Genomic DNA, 18,088 nt, shown 5'->3' with positions numbered 1-18,088 from the left:
AGAGATGGCAGAGGCATCCAGCATGACTCCTGAGCCTGCGTACTTCACAACAGACTATCCTGCTCTCCCAACCAGACGATTCTAGCTCCTCAAATACCTCTTTAAAATGCGGGGCCCCAAATGGAAGAAAACACAGCACCTAGATTCTTCCCAGAGCAGGACAGAGCTGGGCCATCACCTCCGATGATCTGGACACTACGTTTCTCCTATTGCAGCCTAAAGCCGTGTTCACGTTTTTCAGAAGCCACAAAATACTATTACGTGCCACTGAACACACGGTCCATTGAAAAGTCCAGATGTTTCTCTTCTTTTCACATGAACTACTTCCATACCATATTTCTCTCATCCTCTGCTTGTATAACATGATTTTTGAACTGGTAATGGGACCCATCAGTTGTTCCTTTTAAATTCGCCATGCTGAATCTTTACCCCATGTTTCTGATTGAGATGCCTTGTAGACTTTAGTCATAGAAATCACAGTATTGCAGCAGTGCACCATACTTCTGAAGTCAGTGTTCTGAACCACTATTGCACTGATAAGGACACCAAAGCTAACTGACCCTAAGTTTGTTGTCCGAATCTAGCAATTTTTCCCAGTTGTGTATCACTTACAACTATATCTCTTTCTTTGCCTAGATCTTTCATCAAAGCCTAAAAGAGCACTTCACCGAAAGTGTCCTGCTAGGTCTTATTCCAAGACTGGCACCTATTCAGTCAGCCTCATTCTCTTCACTGGACCAGCATCACATTCACACCTATCCGTACGGATAGCCAGGAGAAGCACACGACTTAAAGAATACTCCTTTTCAAGCATCCTTTGGGTCAGCTCACTTCTCTGCTCAGAAACGAGCATGAATGCCCAGCCCTTCAAATCCAAGTGCCTTCGAATCTAGAACGTGCTTGACGGCACCACTCCTACCATCCCACTGTCTCCCTCCTTAGTCATCCATAACTCAGACACTCCAGATTATTTCCACTCTCCTGGTGCCTTATATATAAATCTTTCTAATTTCCACTGAGAAATAGCATGCTTTCCCATCTATCACATCTCTAATGTATGTTCCTTTCTTCCATTCTTGCTTCAAAGATCTGCTCAAAACCTGTGTCCTCCAAACCTGCTCGCCCATCTCTGATCCCCCCCAACAGTTGAGGTGGTGCCATGTCACACCTACATTATCCCAACCAGTCGGGCTCTTCTGCCTCTGAGCCATTGTCATGTCTTTCCTGTGCCTCTCTCAGACTCCTCTGTGACACTTTTTTTTGTGGGGAAGGACATGTCTTGAGACCTTGGTGCAGGTGCTTTGAATACCATGAACACCTACGTACCATTGAGCAACTGGTTCCGATGCAGGTTAAATCTCCTGTGATGGGTAGTCAGCCTCTCAGCCCAAATCTGCCACACAGCCACCCCCTTCCAACCCCACACTGTGCGCTGCCTAGTAGAACACAGGCCAGACCATCCCTAAGAAGCCTCCTAAGGTACACGATTATCCCTCCATCTCTAGAAGGCTAAGCGGAATTATGGACAAGGGGAGAAATGGGTGAGACAGCGAGAAATAAAGGACCCCTGTTTCCTAAGGCAGGAGACCTTTCATCTTTGCAAATCCCTGTTCAGCTCTAATACAAACACACCACAAACCCTGTGAATCTGAGTGGAATTAAGACTCTGTCTGAAAACAAGAGCTTATGTAGCTCTCTTCTTGAGATGGCTTGAGCTGAGTTTGGTGAGAGGCTGGAAACATGGCTAATCATCCAAGTTCCCTCATAAACCCATAGTTCTGTTAAGTTACCACAGCACACTTTCTGGAAAATAGCCTACATCTTGAATAAAGGTCTATGTAAAAAATTTTTCTAAAAAGAAACTGAATAAATCTAACAACCGTCTTTTGTTCCCCAAACTATATGAATGCCTCCTTCTTGCAAGGGAACTATCACCTACTTTAGTAGCTCCCCCAGTGACTTCCTCTCTTCGATCTTCTCTACTTCACAGAGGAGGCTCTGAATACAGGGGAAGTTGGGGGGCCGGGGGGGAGGGCTCTTTTCCTATAAAATAACTCTGTAAGCTCCTCTGAATACTTCTCGGGTCCATACACATATATGCATGCCTTTTTCGGAAACAATCTGCCATTGCTGACATGAAGAGGTCCCTTCTTCCATTGTTATTGTTCAAACACACACATGGGGAATGAGGTGAAGGGGAGGGAAGGAAAGAGAGAAGAAAAACAAGGGATTTCTCCTAATGGAACCAGAATGGATGCCCAGAGAGCCCCCCTCAATAAAACAGATGAAAACCAGATCCCAACTCTCACATGCCACTGGCAGCCTGGGTTCGTTTACATATAGACACTTTACAGATTTCAACGAAGCTGGGATTTGAATACCAATTCCGAGCTATCTGGCAATGGCTGCAGTTCAGGGTCAGTCTCCCTAGTAATACAGGACAGAAAAATTTGTTCTTTCAAGTTTCCTAAGTGAATGGCCACTCGTCTAGAGAAAAGCTTAAAACACTGTAACAGCTTGTGTCAGCTCCAAGAGGACTGAAGTCCGAGCAGGAAATAAGCCCCTTTCCCAAATAAAAGCCAGTGTTCTCTCGCCTTGTTTTCTCCACCGAATGTTCTGTATCAGCAGGGTGAGCCCAAATTGCAGCCAGGATTTAGCTGCAGCTCTGCCTTTAGTTTTCTTTGAGTGAGGATTTGGTTATTAAAAATAAAATAAAACAACAAAGCAAAACCCCACCGCATACAAGAAGAAGAAAAAGAGAGGCGGGCTTTACAAAACAGCTATTTCAAAATCATGATTTTTTAAAAAAAACTATACAGAATGTGGAACGGAGGGGAAAAAAATGTCTCATGTGGGTTGCGCGGGCCCTGCAGCTGCTTCTCATTAAAGCTTCTCTTTACTCGCTCTGGGCTAGTTTCCAGCAGAAAATTCTTTAAACAGAACTCTGCTTTCAACCCACTTTCTTCTTGCTCTGGGCCTCTTGGCCCCCCAATCTGCAGTGGCAGCCTGCCCTAGCAGAGCTCTAGGGGGGGGGGGAGCTGTCGTTAAGGTAAATGAGGTAAGGACGGGGGGAAAAAAATAACAAAACCCAGAAACCAAATTAAGCATTGCTCAGTAACAAAGGTCTGCACTTTGAAAGGGCCCCAAATCAGTCTTGTCCTTTCCCGTGACCATAATGCCAGCTTAGTTTCCTGCCCCCTCTCCTGCTCCCCCTGTGCAAGTAGATAAAAATAATTGCTAACAGCCAAAGCTAACTGTAACCAGTGAAAGCTCCAACATAACATTTCATTCCCAAGGCTCTGACTACAAAGTTCTAGGTGCCCTGGAGCCTACAGAATCAAGTCTAAACTCTTTGGTTGGCATTCAAGAGGCCCCACCTACTAGTCTAACCCCCTCAATCCCCTCCTCCCACTGTCCCTCCAGTTGGATAGCTCATCAGATGGTCAATTTGTTAATTCTGTAACCCTGTGTAAAAGTAACTAACTGATTATGCTAATTACTGACATTGTTACCAAAAAAAAAAAAAAAAAGAAAAAGAAACATCGCATGAAGACTTCCAGTTAACTTCCTGGTAAAGAGGGGAAGAAAAGAGAAGAAACGCTGTCATGTTGACTTCTTGCCATTCCCACTCCCACTCTCACCTCCCCCCCACCCCCACCCCCGCCCCAACACAAACACTACAGCTTACTCAGCAAGAAGGAAAAACAAAAAGAACTAAAAAAAGTATTCGTGTACAGAGTTAGGGCCCAATACTTGGTTGGTTTGTGGTAAAACACACTTTCGAGGGCTTTGCTGGTTTGATGTAAAGGAAACAAAGACAAATATACAATCAATCCACCTCTCTCTCTCTGTCTCTCTCTCTCATTCTCTCTCTCTCACACACACACACACACACACACACACACACACAACTTTTTACCACCACTAATAAACAAAGACTACCAAATACTGCAGGACAGCCCATTTTTCTACTATGTAAATCCAGCTTCCGGAACAGAACATTTCTGCTTTTCTTGTAGAGGTATTTCAGAAAATGTTAATCTTGGTTCCCACATTAGGCTGAATGCTTCCAAATTAAAAGTTTCCCACAGGAAAAGAGTTTCACCGGGAACTGTGAGGCTGGGAACCGTCTTCTGAAACTCCACCTCACTTGCTTTCCATGTGTTCAGGTTTTTCACCCCCACACCTTCCACCCCCATTCTGAGGAAAGCAATCAACACATGCTCATTTTAATCCATCCAAAGCAGAAAGGAGCTGCACTGGTACAAGCTTTCGAGCTGTTAATTCATAGCATCATTCACCTTCATCAAGGACTATGAAAGCGGTAACCACTGCAAAGGGCAACCGGACTTGACTTACACAAGAATTCGCAAATGCCCTTATCTGCCAGCTTACAGCCTGAGCTCATTTATCAGAACTCAGAAGCTGCACTGAGCCCCTAATCTCTTCAGTCATCACTCGAAAGACTGGACAAGAAGGGCACACAAACCGCGTTGAAAGACTCATGTTGCTGCCGTAACAGAAGGTGGTCTTTCTTTCCCGTCTTCTGGCACACAATCAGTACTTTACCCTATTTCACCGCACTGGGCCCTGAGAAAGTGTCTATTGGTGATTAAAACATGGCAGACATACTCTAAACATAGGAGTTGACAACAAGCAGCCTTCACAGTAACAGGCAAAAATGAAGGAGTCAAGCCAGTTGTTCCCCAGCTATGTACTCACTGGACCGTCATGGCCAGGAGTGTAGAAAGTGCTTTAGAAGCACGGTCCTGTCCGTATTTTAATGGGCTGTCGATGCTATTATGACTATTAAAATATAAAGGTGTTATAAAATGGTTACTGAATTCTTAGTCGATTTTGACATTATGTGTTGTATGCAAACAAGAGACTGAGCAATGGCTTCATCTCAAGATCTTCTCTCCTTCACGTGCCCTCCTTGCTCGGCTCAACTTCTTCCAGCTCCCAGAAAGTGCCACAGTGCGTGCTTCTCCCTTGCAGACCTCTGCACGTGCTGTTCACTCAGCCCAAAACACTTTCCCCACTCTCTTCTCAGAGCTAAGGCCTCAAATTCCTTCAGGCTTCCGCTTAAATGTAATTTCCTCAGAAAAGCAGGCTTGCTACCCCCGCTGTATATTCCCGGAGCTCTAACATAATCTATCACTCATTATCCTGTGTCCTGATTATTCGTCTTCCCCAGCAGGGTTAGAGGTGTTCATACTCCTGCTGCCTCATACAGTAACTGGCACATGGAAGGCGTTCAACTATTCAGCACTCATACTCCTAGCAGAAGCCAAAAGGCAAAACGCAAGAATCCAGGGAATCTTTACACCTTAAAACGACTCTGTAATTATACTCCAAGTTGGGGAACTATGAGGCTGAGATAATTACCCAAAGGATTATCAAAACTAATTAAGATTCCTGATGTTTAGAGGGTTTCTTAACCGTCACGCACCCTTAAATCATTCAAAGCGAGCCAGCCAACCCCATATGGAGCAGACTTTTAAAAATCACATTTTCTCCCAAAGTATGAAGTTAACTCTCACACACACACACACACTCTCACACACACGCACTCACACACATGCACACATACACTCACACATGTACACACACACTCACGTGCACAGTCACGTGCACGCACACACGCATGTGCACACACACATGTACACACACTCATGCATGCACCCCCCCCACACACAGAGTCTCCCCCGCTCCTGCATATACATATGTAAATAAAACATTCACCCACATCAGTTCCTTGAGGGTTGGTACAAAGAATGAAAAGAGATATGGCTGAACCTTGAGATCAGCAAATGAGGTTGGAGAAACAACTTTTAGTCCCAGTCTCCACTCTAATTAGTTACAGAACACGGGGTACGTCACTTGCCCATGGCAAGCCTTGGGCTCCTCGCATGTGAAATAGGATAAGTAGAAAAGGTGCTCGCCAAAGTCCCCTCAACCTGGAAGCAGGATGACTCAGCACTCAGCAGTGCTGGCTTTCGAATTCCCTCAGCAATGTCGCCCAAGGATGTCCTGCTGCTTGCTGATGCCAGTGCTTCGGGGTCAGTGGTTTCCAGGTGTTGGCTACCAACCCACTCCAAGCCAGGGCTCCCTGGGGCAAGAAGTGTGCCTTGTGACTCATCTTTTATATCCTTCACGTGCCTACCTATCATTCTTCTAAGTGCAGACAGTTCGATACACACTTGTGTAAATGAATTGTTGTACAGCTTACGCCTTCAGCTAACTCCTCACAGGAAACACAAGGAAGCAAAGAGTAAGCAAAGGAGAAAGAACAATATATTTACTTTAATTTTTAATAAACATTAGGTATTAAGTGGGGGGGTGAAGAGTAATACAGAGAATGCCAAAAAAAAAAACCATATACACATTTTAAGACAACAACTCTTAAAATGTGTATACTTTTTCTTTTGGCACCCCCGGCATATTTAAACAAAATATGAAGAATAAAAAGGAATCCTGAACCTACAAGGGAAGGAATGGTCTTACCATCTTCCCCAACTCAATGGCCAACATGAGAACCCATTTTCTGCACCATAGATTGGTGGTAGGCACGGCAGCCTCTTGATGGAAGCCGATCTGCTAATAAATTCCATAAGGCTAAAAAATGACCAATGTGTTTGTGTGAAACAATGCACCAAATTTAATTTGTAGGGAATCAACCACTTAAGTTCATGTAGGACCATTTTCCAGATACCCTGTTTATATATGTCCTTTCAACACTTAAGGGCCTATCTTACTCACTCCCCCAGCTCATGGTGCTCTCATTAATTCTTATAAAATTTAGGGAAGAATAGGTGCTATCCATAATTAGAGTGTGTGCTTCTGTGGGGACTAATTATGAACTCTGAGCGTCAGTGTCAGCCTTTGCCTGGAAGGAAATGAGTCAACTTCTCATTAGTAATCAGGTTCTGTCCATTTTCTAAGAGTTGACCCAGAAATTCAAGGCCAGGAGTTTTAATAATATGAGACAGAGAATCAGACACCACAATTATGATATACAAATAGGACTAAGACAAAAAAAAAAAAAGTCAACGAGGTTCCTGAGGTACTTTTCAGGATGACTGAGGTTTCAGAAGGGGCAAGTTGCCCAGTAAAATAATTCCTCAAGAAGAAGTGTCCAGCTTACACAACAAGAACCAGCATTTCAAAATCTTAAAGGGGCAGGTGGTTAAATGGCTAAGGCTCTACAACAGTCTAGGCAAGAGAAACAGAACCACTGTCAAATGTTTTCCACACAGAAGAGGCAGCTTGGATTTATTCTGGATAATTGAGGGTTTGGATATATACTCCATCATCAGAGGAAACAAGCAGTAAAGGACATAAGCTAATTTGGGGTAACCAAAGATTTGGTTAACAGATGCTTGCTCACTCGGGACCCCTGCAATGAACTGGATCAGGCCAGGGATATGCTGGACAGAAGAGCTTTGAGGTTGGGACTCCTGAACGTTCAGCTGAGACGATGTACCAGGCCGTGTATGAAAACAGAGCCTGTTGTCCGGGTCTCTGCCTTTCCATCCTGCCTCCTATCCAAACCCATTCTTTTTCTTGCCTCAGAGATGCTTGGGTTCAGAGTTTCTTTGTAAACGGTGTCCACCAGCCTCCCTGGCTGCTCTGTTCTGGAAGCAGCACAAGCATCAACAGTCAAAGCCAAAAAGGTCTAGGGGTCGGGGATGGGGGAAGGTGATTGCTCCCCGCTGCACTCTCCTGCTGTTGCCCAGTCTTCCCCACCTTACTCTAGACATTCTGTCTTCGAGCATTAGCCGACATGTGCTAAAGGAATTATTATTTTTTTAAAGGAGTGATTTCTGAAATCACTTGTTTGTCGCCATGAAACCAGGTGAATGCACGTACCAGTTGAGGAAACCCTCACACAAACTGAAGTACAGATAGAAGAGAGCAACCCACACGTAGACAAGTTTTGAAAGTATGTCATTAAGGGAAAGTGAGGAAGATATCGGTAATGATGATTCCAGGAAACATTAGCCTTTCTACCTGTCCATCTCCTAAGACACCACCAATATTTGGAGCTTTAGAAGCTAAGTGACCACTGAAAATCATCTGTTTCTAGTCTTCTGTCCCAGACAAGGGAGTAGTTGCTCCCTTGTCTGAATCGCCACAGTTCTTAACACCCATGCCACTACACTGGGCAATTATAGACTGTACACACACACACACACACACACACACACACACACACCCCGGGAATGCCAAAAAAACCGTGTACAAGTGGACACTTTGGCCAACGTTGCTCAAGCAGTCGTTGGCCGTCATCAGAAGTATCTGGGCACTGATAGGAACCCCTTTGAGCACCTGCTGTCATTGCAGAAGTCACACGTGCCTTGTATTCATCTGTTGTTATCGGTATATATTAATACAGGTTTTTCCTTTCTTAGAATGTGTACACATTTTCTTGGTACCCCTGGTATATGTATGCCTCAGGTCCCCAACAAGATGGCAAGGTGTCAGAGGACTGCTACCATGTCATATGGCAGAAAAGCAATCTGACGCCCCTGAGGCATGAGTACTTGTGACAAGGAAATCAGAGAGCACAGCCTCCTGGGCTTTCGTGTCGCTTCACGAGTCCCACCACAGAGCCCGAGCACAGTGGCTGGCTCAACTCAATCAATACCAGTGTGGGGAAAAGGAAACTTTTCTGTGAAGAGTGCTGTAGACTAAATGTGTCTCCCCAAAATCCACATGCTGAAACCCCACTGTGATGGTATGTGGAGGGGGAGCTTTTAGGAGGTGATGAGGTAGCTGCAGTCGTGAGGGTGGGGGGCTCACTACGGGATTAGTGCCCTTGTAAGTAGATGAAGGGACCAGAGCTTTCCCTCCCCTCCACGTGAGGCTATAGTGAGAAGGCAGCCATCTGCATACCAGGAAGGAGGTCCCACAGGGAACCGAGTCGGCTGGCACCTTCACCTCGGAGTTCCCAGCCTCCAGAGTTGTGAGAGAGAAATAAACGCCTGCTGTTTAAGCCACCAGATTGTGGTAGTTTGTTATCGCAGCCCGAGCTGACTAAGACGAAACGTGAGGCTCGTACAGGGCTTCAGAGTCTCTGTGACTTTCCACATTCCAGATACAGAATGACAGGTATAGGAACTGCAAGCAAGCGGCCTGACTCTCTACAGATTCAGTTCCCTAAGTGCTACTATTCTGCAGAAGTGCTGACCAGGTTATTTTCTCAGTAACACCTACCTTCTCCACCTAATGCCTTTGGTAGTCGTTGCTTTTACTTTTATTTCATAAAGGCCTTTTCATAAAGATTCAAGTAGGACACTGTTTAGGAGAGGAACGTTTTAAACAGAAGGTAACTGCATTAATACGGGAAGCCTGACGGCCTCAGTATAAGAATCAGTAATACATTTTTAGACACAGAGGAGGACACACTAATGAAGATTACTGGCAATGGATAAACAGGATGGATAAAGAGAACTTTGGGAGCCTCAGAGAAACTGCAGTGTATCTTACAGTGAGATGTAAAGACACATATGAAAACAAAACACATCTCACCACACACACACACACACACACACACACACACACACACACGGTGGGAGTAAAGGAGACACTAAACTTCATTTCTAGCTTCTAAATCCCGACACACAGAATGCTGAGAAGAGGGCTTAAGGAAAACCTCCATCACACCCACACATTTATGCTAGCTTAACAAAGAAAAATGTTCTTGGACATTTCTAGATAATTCCATTTTTATCACAGTCCCCCACCCCTTTGTATTCAAGCTAGCCAGCCTTGATCAAAGATGGATAGCCAACATTTAAAACGAAGGATTTCATTAAGCTAGTCCAGATCCTGAAAGAGAAGTATTTCTCATCCTGCTTAGTCGCAAGAAAAAAAAAGGGGGGGGGGGTGGAGAATCCCAACATACAATTAATGGTGCTGACATGCCACTGTGGAACAATAGGAAAGGAACTTTACATAGGATTGTGGTTAACCTGGGGACTGTGTTGAAAGAAACCTAGCTAAACTCACATCTACTCATGCCAGGTGTGCAGGCCAAAATTTAATTTACTGGCAGGTACCCAAGACAGGAAAAAGGATATCGGCAGAGCCGACAAACCACTTTGTCCTACTTCTCCGAACCTAACACTGAAGTTTATAAAGGTTCCAATCCAAAGGATAATGATGAATTGAGAAGAGTATGGGAATTCTGTTGTTGTGTAGTGAGAAGGAGCTGATAATTGGGACTTCCCTTATGAAAAATTCCTCAGGGGCACTTACTCACCTGTTCAAGGCTGTTTCAAAGATGTAAGTGTTAAGAAGAAGACTCACTCTGGAAGGACGCTGTTAGAGGTCCAGAGCTCAAGTTGTACAGAAGGAAAGCCCCACATCTACAATCACTCTGCAAACGTAAGGCGCTGTGGTTAACAACTTGTGACTTCTGTGCTGGCAGCAACATTTATCAGAAGTCCTCCAAGCCGACCTGTCTCAATTTCACAGCTGCGTAAAATCGGTCTGGACTTGCTCATCTTCCATTAGGAAGAAGATGGGAGACGTTTCTAGTTTTTCAATTTAGTTCTCTCCACTAAAGAGCATTTTAACTGACAGTGTCCTCTATCCCCCCCCCCCTTCACTGCCTCTTCTTCTATTTCACTTGCAGTAATTGCACTGAGAGTTCAAGTCAAAAACCACTTCTCAGAAACGCAGCAATAGCCAACCCATGTGCTCCATGTACACTTGTGTAGCTGCCAGAAAGTTCAAAACTCTGGTATTCTGTGAGTTGCCCGGGCCTACCTAATGCTACCATTTCTATTTTAAAATCAGGAACTATACAGAGTTCTAATTTATTCCTTATCTGAAGAGCCATCTTTCATATACTTTCAAATGTTCCACACTTCCTTTTCAGAAGGTCCTGTTTGAACTCCCAGTTTACAATAGGTAATTTCGTCCCATTTTACAGAGAGGCAAATTGAGACTCAGAGTGATAGCACATTTTCCAAGATTCCAACTCAGGTCAGCTCCTTAAGATTTATGTGATCTTGGGCAAATTATTTAAGCTTTCTGAGTTTCCACATACTCAGGGATATTAAGACTAACTCTCTTCTATGAGAACTAAAATGCAGTAAAGAGCTGAACTGAGCAGAGAGCCTGGCACATAAAAAGTGCTCAAATGTTAGCGAGCATAGTATTCTTTAACTTGTGGAAGGTCCAGTTGCTAACAGGAATAATGGCTCCAACTCAAGTCTATGTGATATAAAAACCTATGCTGTCCTCTCCATGTCACCAGGCAGGGCTCTTCCAGATGACTTTATCCACTCACCAGGGCCAGACTGAACCAGACTGGAGCCTGAGGCAAAAGAAAAAGCTCAAATAAGACTGACCTCTTTTTTTTTAAATTTGGATGTTTTATCACAGGTATTTTGCATTCGTTTTTATTGAACTATTGCATAACAATATTATTTGTCCTGATAACTGAGCTTTTGGGCCCCCTCTTAAATTTTATGCCTGAGATGAATGCCTCTCTCACCTCACCCTGGTCCCAGCCCCATTCCCGGGTGGTTCCTGCACCGAAAGACCGTATTACAGTCAGTCGTTTCCCACCTGACTTTACAATACTCGAGTAAGACTCTCATTCTGAACCTCTGTAAGAAGTCCAGGTTAGTGCATTGATAATTATGTGATGCGTTCCCAAAGAAGTGAGAAATAATGTGATACCAATATCCCTGACTTGTAATGGCCACTACAGATTGAGCTGTCTGTTACTATATGTGGTATACTTACATAGCACGCACTGAGTAATTCCTGAATTAATCGCTCCTTAAGCATCACATTGTAAAAACGTGAAAAAGTATGCAGGGAGCCAAAAGACAGCCTTCTTCATTTTATGGGGAAGATAAAAGGCCTTCTCCACAGTCAGCCTTCTGTGGGCATCTGCCAGGAAAACGGTTGATGTGCTAGTCTGCTGAGGAGGGCGCCCCTCCTGAAGGAATCTTGCTGGCAGAACCAGTTTCAGCAGAGGAGAAAGGGAAAGTCATTTCACAGCGGACTTCTTTCCCTGCTGTATTTCTCTGATCTGACACTGCCCTCGAACAGCACTGAATACACTAACAAGGCGAGTGAAAGGGGACAATGGTCAGCCTTGACATTTGAAAATGACTTTCCCCACAGTGCAAACACTGATCATGCAACCTCTGCTGTAAGCCAGGCTCGAGAAGCTTCTGAGTGTCTACGTCTCTCCTAACTATACAGAAATGTATCAAGAGGACAAAAGCGATGCCTCCAGTTTTTAAAATGGCTTTAGGAGACCTAGACCACCAACACAATTACTCCCTAATCCTGGCAAGGAAAATCACCAGTCATTAACGTGTAATGTTTCTTACAGCTAGTAGACACATTTTAGGTAAAATGGGACACAAAGTTGTATTTTATAACATTTTATATTTATAATGATTCACTTTAAAATGTAATTTCTAGTTAGATGCTTTGGCAGAAAATAGAGATTCTTGGGCGGCCGGATGGCTCAGTCGGTTAGAGCGGGAGCTCTCAACAACAGCGTTGCCACCAGTTCGATTCCCACATGGGCCAGTGAGCTGCGCCCTCCACAACTAGACTGAAGACAACGAGCTGCCACTGAGCTTCCGGAGGGGCAGCCAGATGGTTCAGTTGGTTAGAGCGTGAGCTCTCAACAACAGGGTTGCCAGTTCAATTCCCGTGTGGGATGGTGGGCTGCGCCCCCTGCAACTAAGATTGAAAATAGTGACTGGACTTGGAGCTGAGCTGCGCCCTCCACAACTAGATTGAAAGACAGCGATTTGGAGCTGATGGGCCCTGGAGAAACACACTGTTCCCCAATATTCCCCAATTAAAAATTTAAAAAAAAAAAAGATTCTCAGAAGCAATCACCCATCCACAGGAACCTATGTAGCTCACGGTGACTTTCCATTCTTTAACAAACATTGTATCAGTTACCTCCTAAGTGGGATATAGACAATTTTGAAGGGCTCCTTTATAACTATAATTTTTACCACTATAAATAATGGCAGAGTAACTTATATCAGACCAACTCTCTTACTTACAATTATAGACTCATATATATTTATATATATGAGATTTCATATATGTTTATATATACATTTATATATAATATATATGTATATATTAATATATATAATTATATATAATTAATATACATGAAATATATATATTTATATATATGAAATCTCATATATATAGAGAGAGATTTCATATATATAAAAATATGAAAGGTACATGAGAGCCACCAAAAGCATTCAGAAACTGGAAGGGATATGAGCCTTGAAAAAAGAAGAGCGAACTTTCTGAAACATACATTTATATAGCTTTTTCTCCCTGAAGGTATTCCCCAGTCCAGATAACACAAGAGAAATAGAATGTAAGCAGAAAATGGAAGTCTCCTTGGCCGAACAGTCAAAGGTGTCTGGGATTGTCAAAGCAGCTGGAATTAGAAGACAAATCCTAAAAAAGGGGGCCCGCGTTAAAATATGCACACAACTCCATTCAGATCCTTAAATCATTCCTGACTGTGCGTGAACACGGTGATACTTAGGGACCTAAGAGAAGGCAAAGGCTGGACAGCTGCAAGGCTGAGCATGCATGGTTCTGGGGAGTCAGAGGTTTAAATTCAAGTCCTACCAAACTACAGGGGCTTGGGAAACACTTCAAGCTTTCCACTGAACCCCCCGCCCCCGCCCCAAAGGTCATACCTTGGGAGTAAGGACCATATCCCAAGACTGAGACTAACACTGTCAGCCTAAGGGTAAAACAGACCCACCAGAGCAAAGTCTAAAACCACGTCTTCAGAGGATCAAGGTGACCTTGCAGAAATGTGGCTGCCTGCTAGAACAAGACTCAACGTTCGTTAGTGGAGGCTAAACTCTAACATGTATCACCCACAACACCCAATAACAAAAACTACCATAGAGGTGAAGTCGAAGAAAAAGTGTTGTACCCAGAGTCCAGAGAGTGTTGTTGATGGAAACACACCCAAAGACAAACCAGACAGGAGGAATTGGCAGGCAAGGACTTTAAATAATTATGATAAACATGTCTTAAAAATGCACATTTTGTGAATTTTACCAATGATAGCCTCACCCACCCCCAACCTACTCGCGAGCTTGAGTCGCCCACGATTTTTAATAAAATTGGGATTTGGAATGGTTTGTATTGGAATGCCTGAGACAAACAACTTGAAAGTGATTAATGACAGCCAAACTTAATTATATATTTACACCTCCCAGTAGGACAAGGGAGACAATAAAATGTCTTACCTCTCTGTAGTGAGAGGGCTTTATTAAAATCTGACAACAACTATTTAGGAGCAATAATTGAGTTTTATGCAAGATTACACACACTCTGCTTGTCTGGTATCGCAGCCTAACCACAGACAGATAGAGTACTTACGCTGCTAACAGTGAGAAAAAAACAATTGAACTGTGTACAAAACTAACCTTTAAAAGTACTTATCCTCATCTGTCAATGTGATCTTATCAAGGATTTCTATAATTTCTATAAACAACCATTATATTTTAGCTGAATCAGTAGCATTATGCTCTTTAAACAGATAGTCAGACACCTTCTACTTTAACACATTTGCCATTAATTTCCACTCCCCCCACCCACCAGAAAAGGAATTTGGCTTCAACTGTCTTTTCTTAATCCACTAAGCAATCTCGTGAATAAAAAGATAATCACATGCCCTGCATGTCTGATGTAATTTTTATAAACCTTCTAAGTGTTCTAATATTTATTTACCATTTTGTGAAAATAGTATTTACTGAACAAGTTGGATTACCTTCTTTCCCCAGGGAAAATGCAACGTTGGGGAAGATACACTGAAAGCTTGGCTAAGTAGATGGGGTTTTTTTGCGTTAAATTTTGCTTAACGTTCTATGGAGGTTGGCATGGGACTGGGGGATGATTGACGTGGCCTCCTTGATATTGTTCGTGCTTTTCCTGTGTCCACTTTTGTCGATACTGCCACTCCAGAAGATGCTACTACTCCTTTTACTGAGGTGGAGAAAGACTCTTTTTCTCCACATTCTATTGTTCATATTGGTCTCCCAAAAGAATGACCTCGCCCATTTTTTCCTTGCTCTGCCTTTCTCGGGGAGTTGGTTTCCCTCACGACAGGGTGGGAGCACATCTGAGGGACTCGCCCAGAACTGTATCCACAAACAACCCATCCACAATGAGCAAGTATCCAGGGACAGAACTCAGGCGGCTCCACTTTTTCTCATTCACAGACAGAGTAAGTTCGTCCCCTGTTCCCTCACAATGCTTCTTCCAAGATCTGAGGGTAACTTGGTCCCTATCACCTTGGTTGGAGAGTTGGAGACAAACAGCTCACAAAGCTGTTTTCTCCCAAAAGGGACCCTTCGTGTCCCCTCCTGGTAAGTGTTCCGAAATTGGTCTCCTCCTAGAGAGCCTCTCTCTCCAGGTCAGACTACAAAAATGTTGGCCAACACTCAGAACCTACGTGAAATTCCCCCTCCATAAGTCACCAAGATGAATTAACTCCAAAGAATTTGGAGATAAACTAAATTGCCTCTCTGCATACTTCTATCATTCTAGATGCTATGTGAAACAAATAAAATTCTCAGTGGAAAGACCAGTTTCTTCTTATTTAAGACAAACACATTTTTTAAAAATGTGAATGTTGGTATCTACTGAGCACTTTTTGGTTCAAGAAACACATGGTTGAGCACCAGCTACCTCCAGCATTAACTATACAAAAATGCGTAAGACCAGGACCCTACCATCTAGTAGGAGAAACCTATCAACAAACAATCATAATGTAATGGGTTAACTACCACAAGAGAGCTGAGTAATGGAATAAAGCAAGTAACTAAGATACCAGATGCCAAAAAGGGACTAAACAAGATTTCAGGGGCTGATTCGAAGGTATTACGTTCCTTTCCCTTTTGTCTCCAATTGTGTTTCCATTCTTAAGAGGAGAATACATCACATGTTTTGGGGCTGTTTTCTTTCCAGCTACAAAAATGAAGTGAGCAGCCCATCACCGGTTACATAAAAAACTTCATTTCCAGTGTTATCTTTATTCTAATCCAGACAACCTATTGTTCAGCCTTACTATCATCACAGCTTACAATATTTTCACTTTGGTGAAGAAAATGTTTTCTGACTTGGAAAAATTCTTGTTCAGGACATGAAAGAACCTAGCTCCTGGTCAGAATGGACTTGATGGGCACAAATGTCATCTTTATAATTACGGTATTCAATTAAATCTCCAGGGGAGACACGGAAACGTGTTGGATAAACTCGCTTAAAATGCTTACCAAGCAAATACCTGCACCAAAGCAAAGAATAAACACATCCCATAGAAGTGCTCAAGAAAATACATTTCATAACATCAAATCTTATTTTCCATGATATACACAGAATGGATACGTGTTCCTATGAAAATTTTTCAATTGAGACAGAAGGCCAAAAAGGTCCTAAGAAACGTAGAGAAGCTCTTTGGAGATTATCTCTCAGAACTTCCTCAAACAAAAAGTACAGCTAGATGAGAGGTTAGAGAACAAGATAAGACACACTTTTGAGAACCGGCCTATACTGCCTAGTCCAGTTCCTCATCTTTCCACTCCTGAACCCCCCAGAAGGACACTCACCCACACCCTTGGCTTCCCACCCCATCCCTACAGGAATGTGTGTGTATCTTCCTCTGGTACAGTCTCTCTTCCAGAATTTTTACACTAAAATAAAACAGTTCCATGTGGTTATGAGATGCATGCACGTTAGGCAGAATTAAAGTTACTATCGATTTAGTTGAACTTAAAAACAAGATCGTAAGTAACATGCTGAGGAGTGATTCTAAGGGTTTGCCTTCAACTGAAACAAGTAAGAGAATGCCCTCAACATACATTAACTCACTTAGTTAATTCAAAACTAGCTTAATGATTAAAAGGACTCATTGAAAAGTCTTTTTCACAATGGAAAAGATAACAGTAAGCTCTTAGTAGCCCGTTATCTGACATCTACATTCATCTTTCCTCATCCTTCACGAGAACCACATCAGAACAGTGAGAGACACAAACAACATTTCACAGAAGTATTAAAAATAGAATAGAACGGCATCTTGTCCAGTGAACGGCATCTTTTCTTCTTCCTATTGAAGAAAATCATACGAAGACGAAAAAAAACACAGAGAAAAACTTACTTGCAGTATCCTGTGCCATTGTTGAACGTAACACATGTTCCTTCGTTGACACAGGGCTCATGGCCGTCCCGACATTGCAATGCTAGAAATAAAAACAAACTCACATTAGAAATAAGTCACGAATCATACCCCTCAGACAGCAAAGCAAGGTTATCCCATCCGGGTCAACATTCACTCTCATATCCAACCTGATCTGGGTTTCTCTGTCAAGTTTGAATTAGTTTCTGTTTTCTTTTGGCTTCCGGGGTCATAGAAGCAAGCAAGCTCATCCCAAGTCTCTTCCCCCAATAACTGTTTCGTGGTCCTGGAGGATGCTTTTACTTCTCTATGCCTCAGTCTCCCCAGCTGTTACAACCCTCTCTCCCAATGACGCTGGGGACACCCAAGCTATAATAGCCATGATAGGCCATGAGCATTTTGGGATTAGGGTACTTCAGATAAGTGATGCCAGCATTCACCAATGCATCGTTAGGGAGACCTGGGGAGATACCAGGTTACCATGATACCAGCGCATTACTCAAGTCTTCAAGTGAACTTTCAGAACAGGCCACTCGAACAAACATCAATCATACTCATTCCACAAACTGGAGGTGAGAGCCTAGTATGTACCAGGCATTATATTAGGACCCTGAGCAAAGGGAGAAATGAAATACATCGAGAAATAAATAAAACCTAATCTCTCACTGTACGGGGCTCACACACAAAGGTGGGGAGTGGACCGTGAACAGAGACTGCAGACGAGGGGGAATCAAAGTAAAGAAAATGAAAAGTTCATTTTATACAAACAGATAAAATAATGATTCTCAAATTCTTGAACCCCAGTTCCTTTACGAGACAACGAAAAGGCACTTCACCCCCCTAATCCCTCCCCCAAACAGACTACTCAGAAAT

At 43.2% G+C, this 18,088-nt stretch overlaps 1 protein-coding gene across 1 annotated transcript in view; it reads right to left on the bottom strand.

The window, feature by feature from the left end:
* The window catches only part of NOTCH2 (notch receptor 2), a 147,850-nt gene that overhangs the window by 94,376 nt on the left and 35,386 nt on the right, over nt 1-18,088 (bottom strand). Inside the window, exon 2 of the mRNA XM_081026861.1 lies at nt 17,198-17,279. Coding sequence (XP_080882987.1) covers nt 17,198-17,279 — 82 coding nt within the window. The remainder of the gene's footprint in view (nt 1-17,197; nt 17,280-18,088) is intronic.

The sequence above is a fragment of the Rhinolophus hipposideros genome, assembly GCF_964194185.1.
Source record: "Rhinolophus hipposideros genome assembly, chromosome: 19".
NCBI lineage: Eukaryota > Metazoa > Chordata > Mammalia > Chiroptera > Rhinolophidae > Rhinolophus > Rhinolophus hipposideros.
Note: the sequence above shows the minus strand (reverse complement) of the source record. Positions and strands in the feature narration are given on the sequence as shown.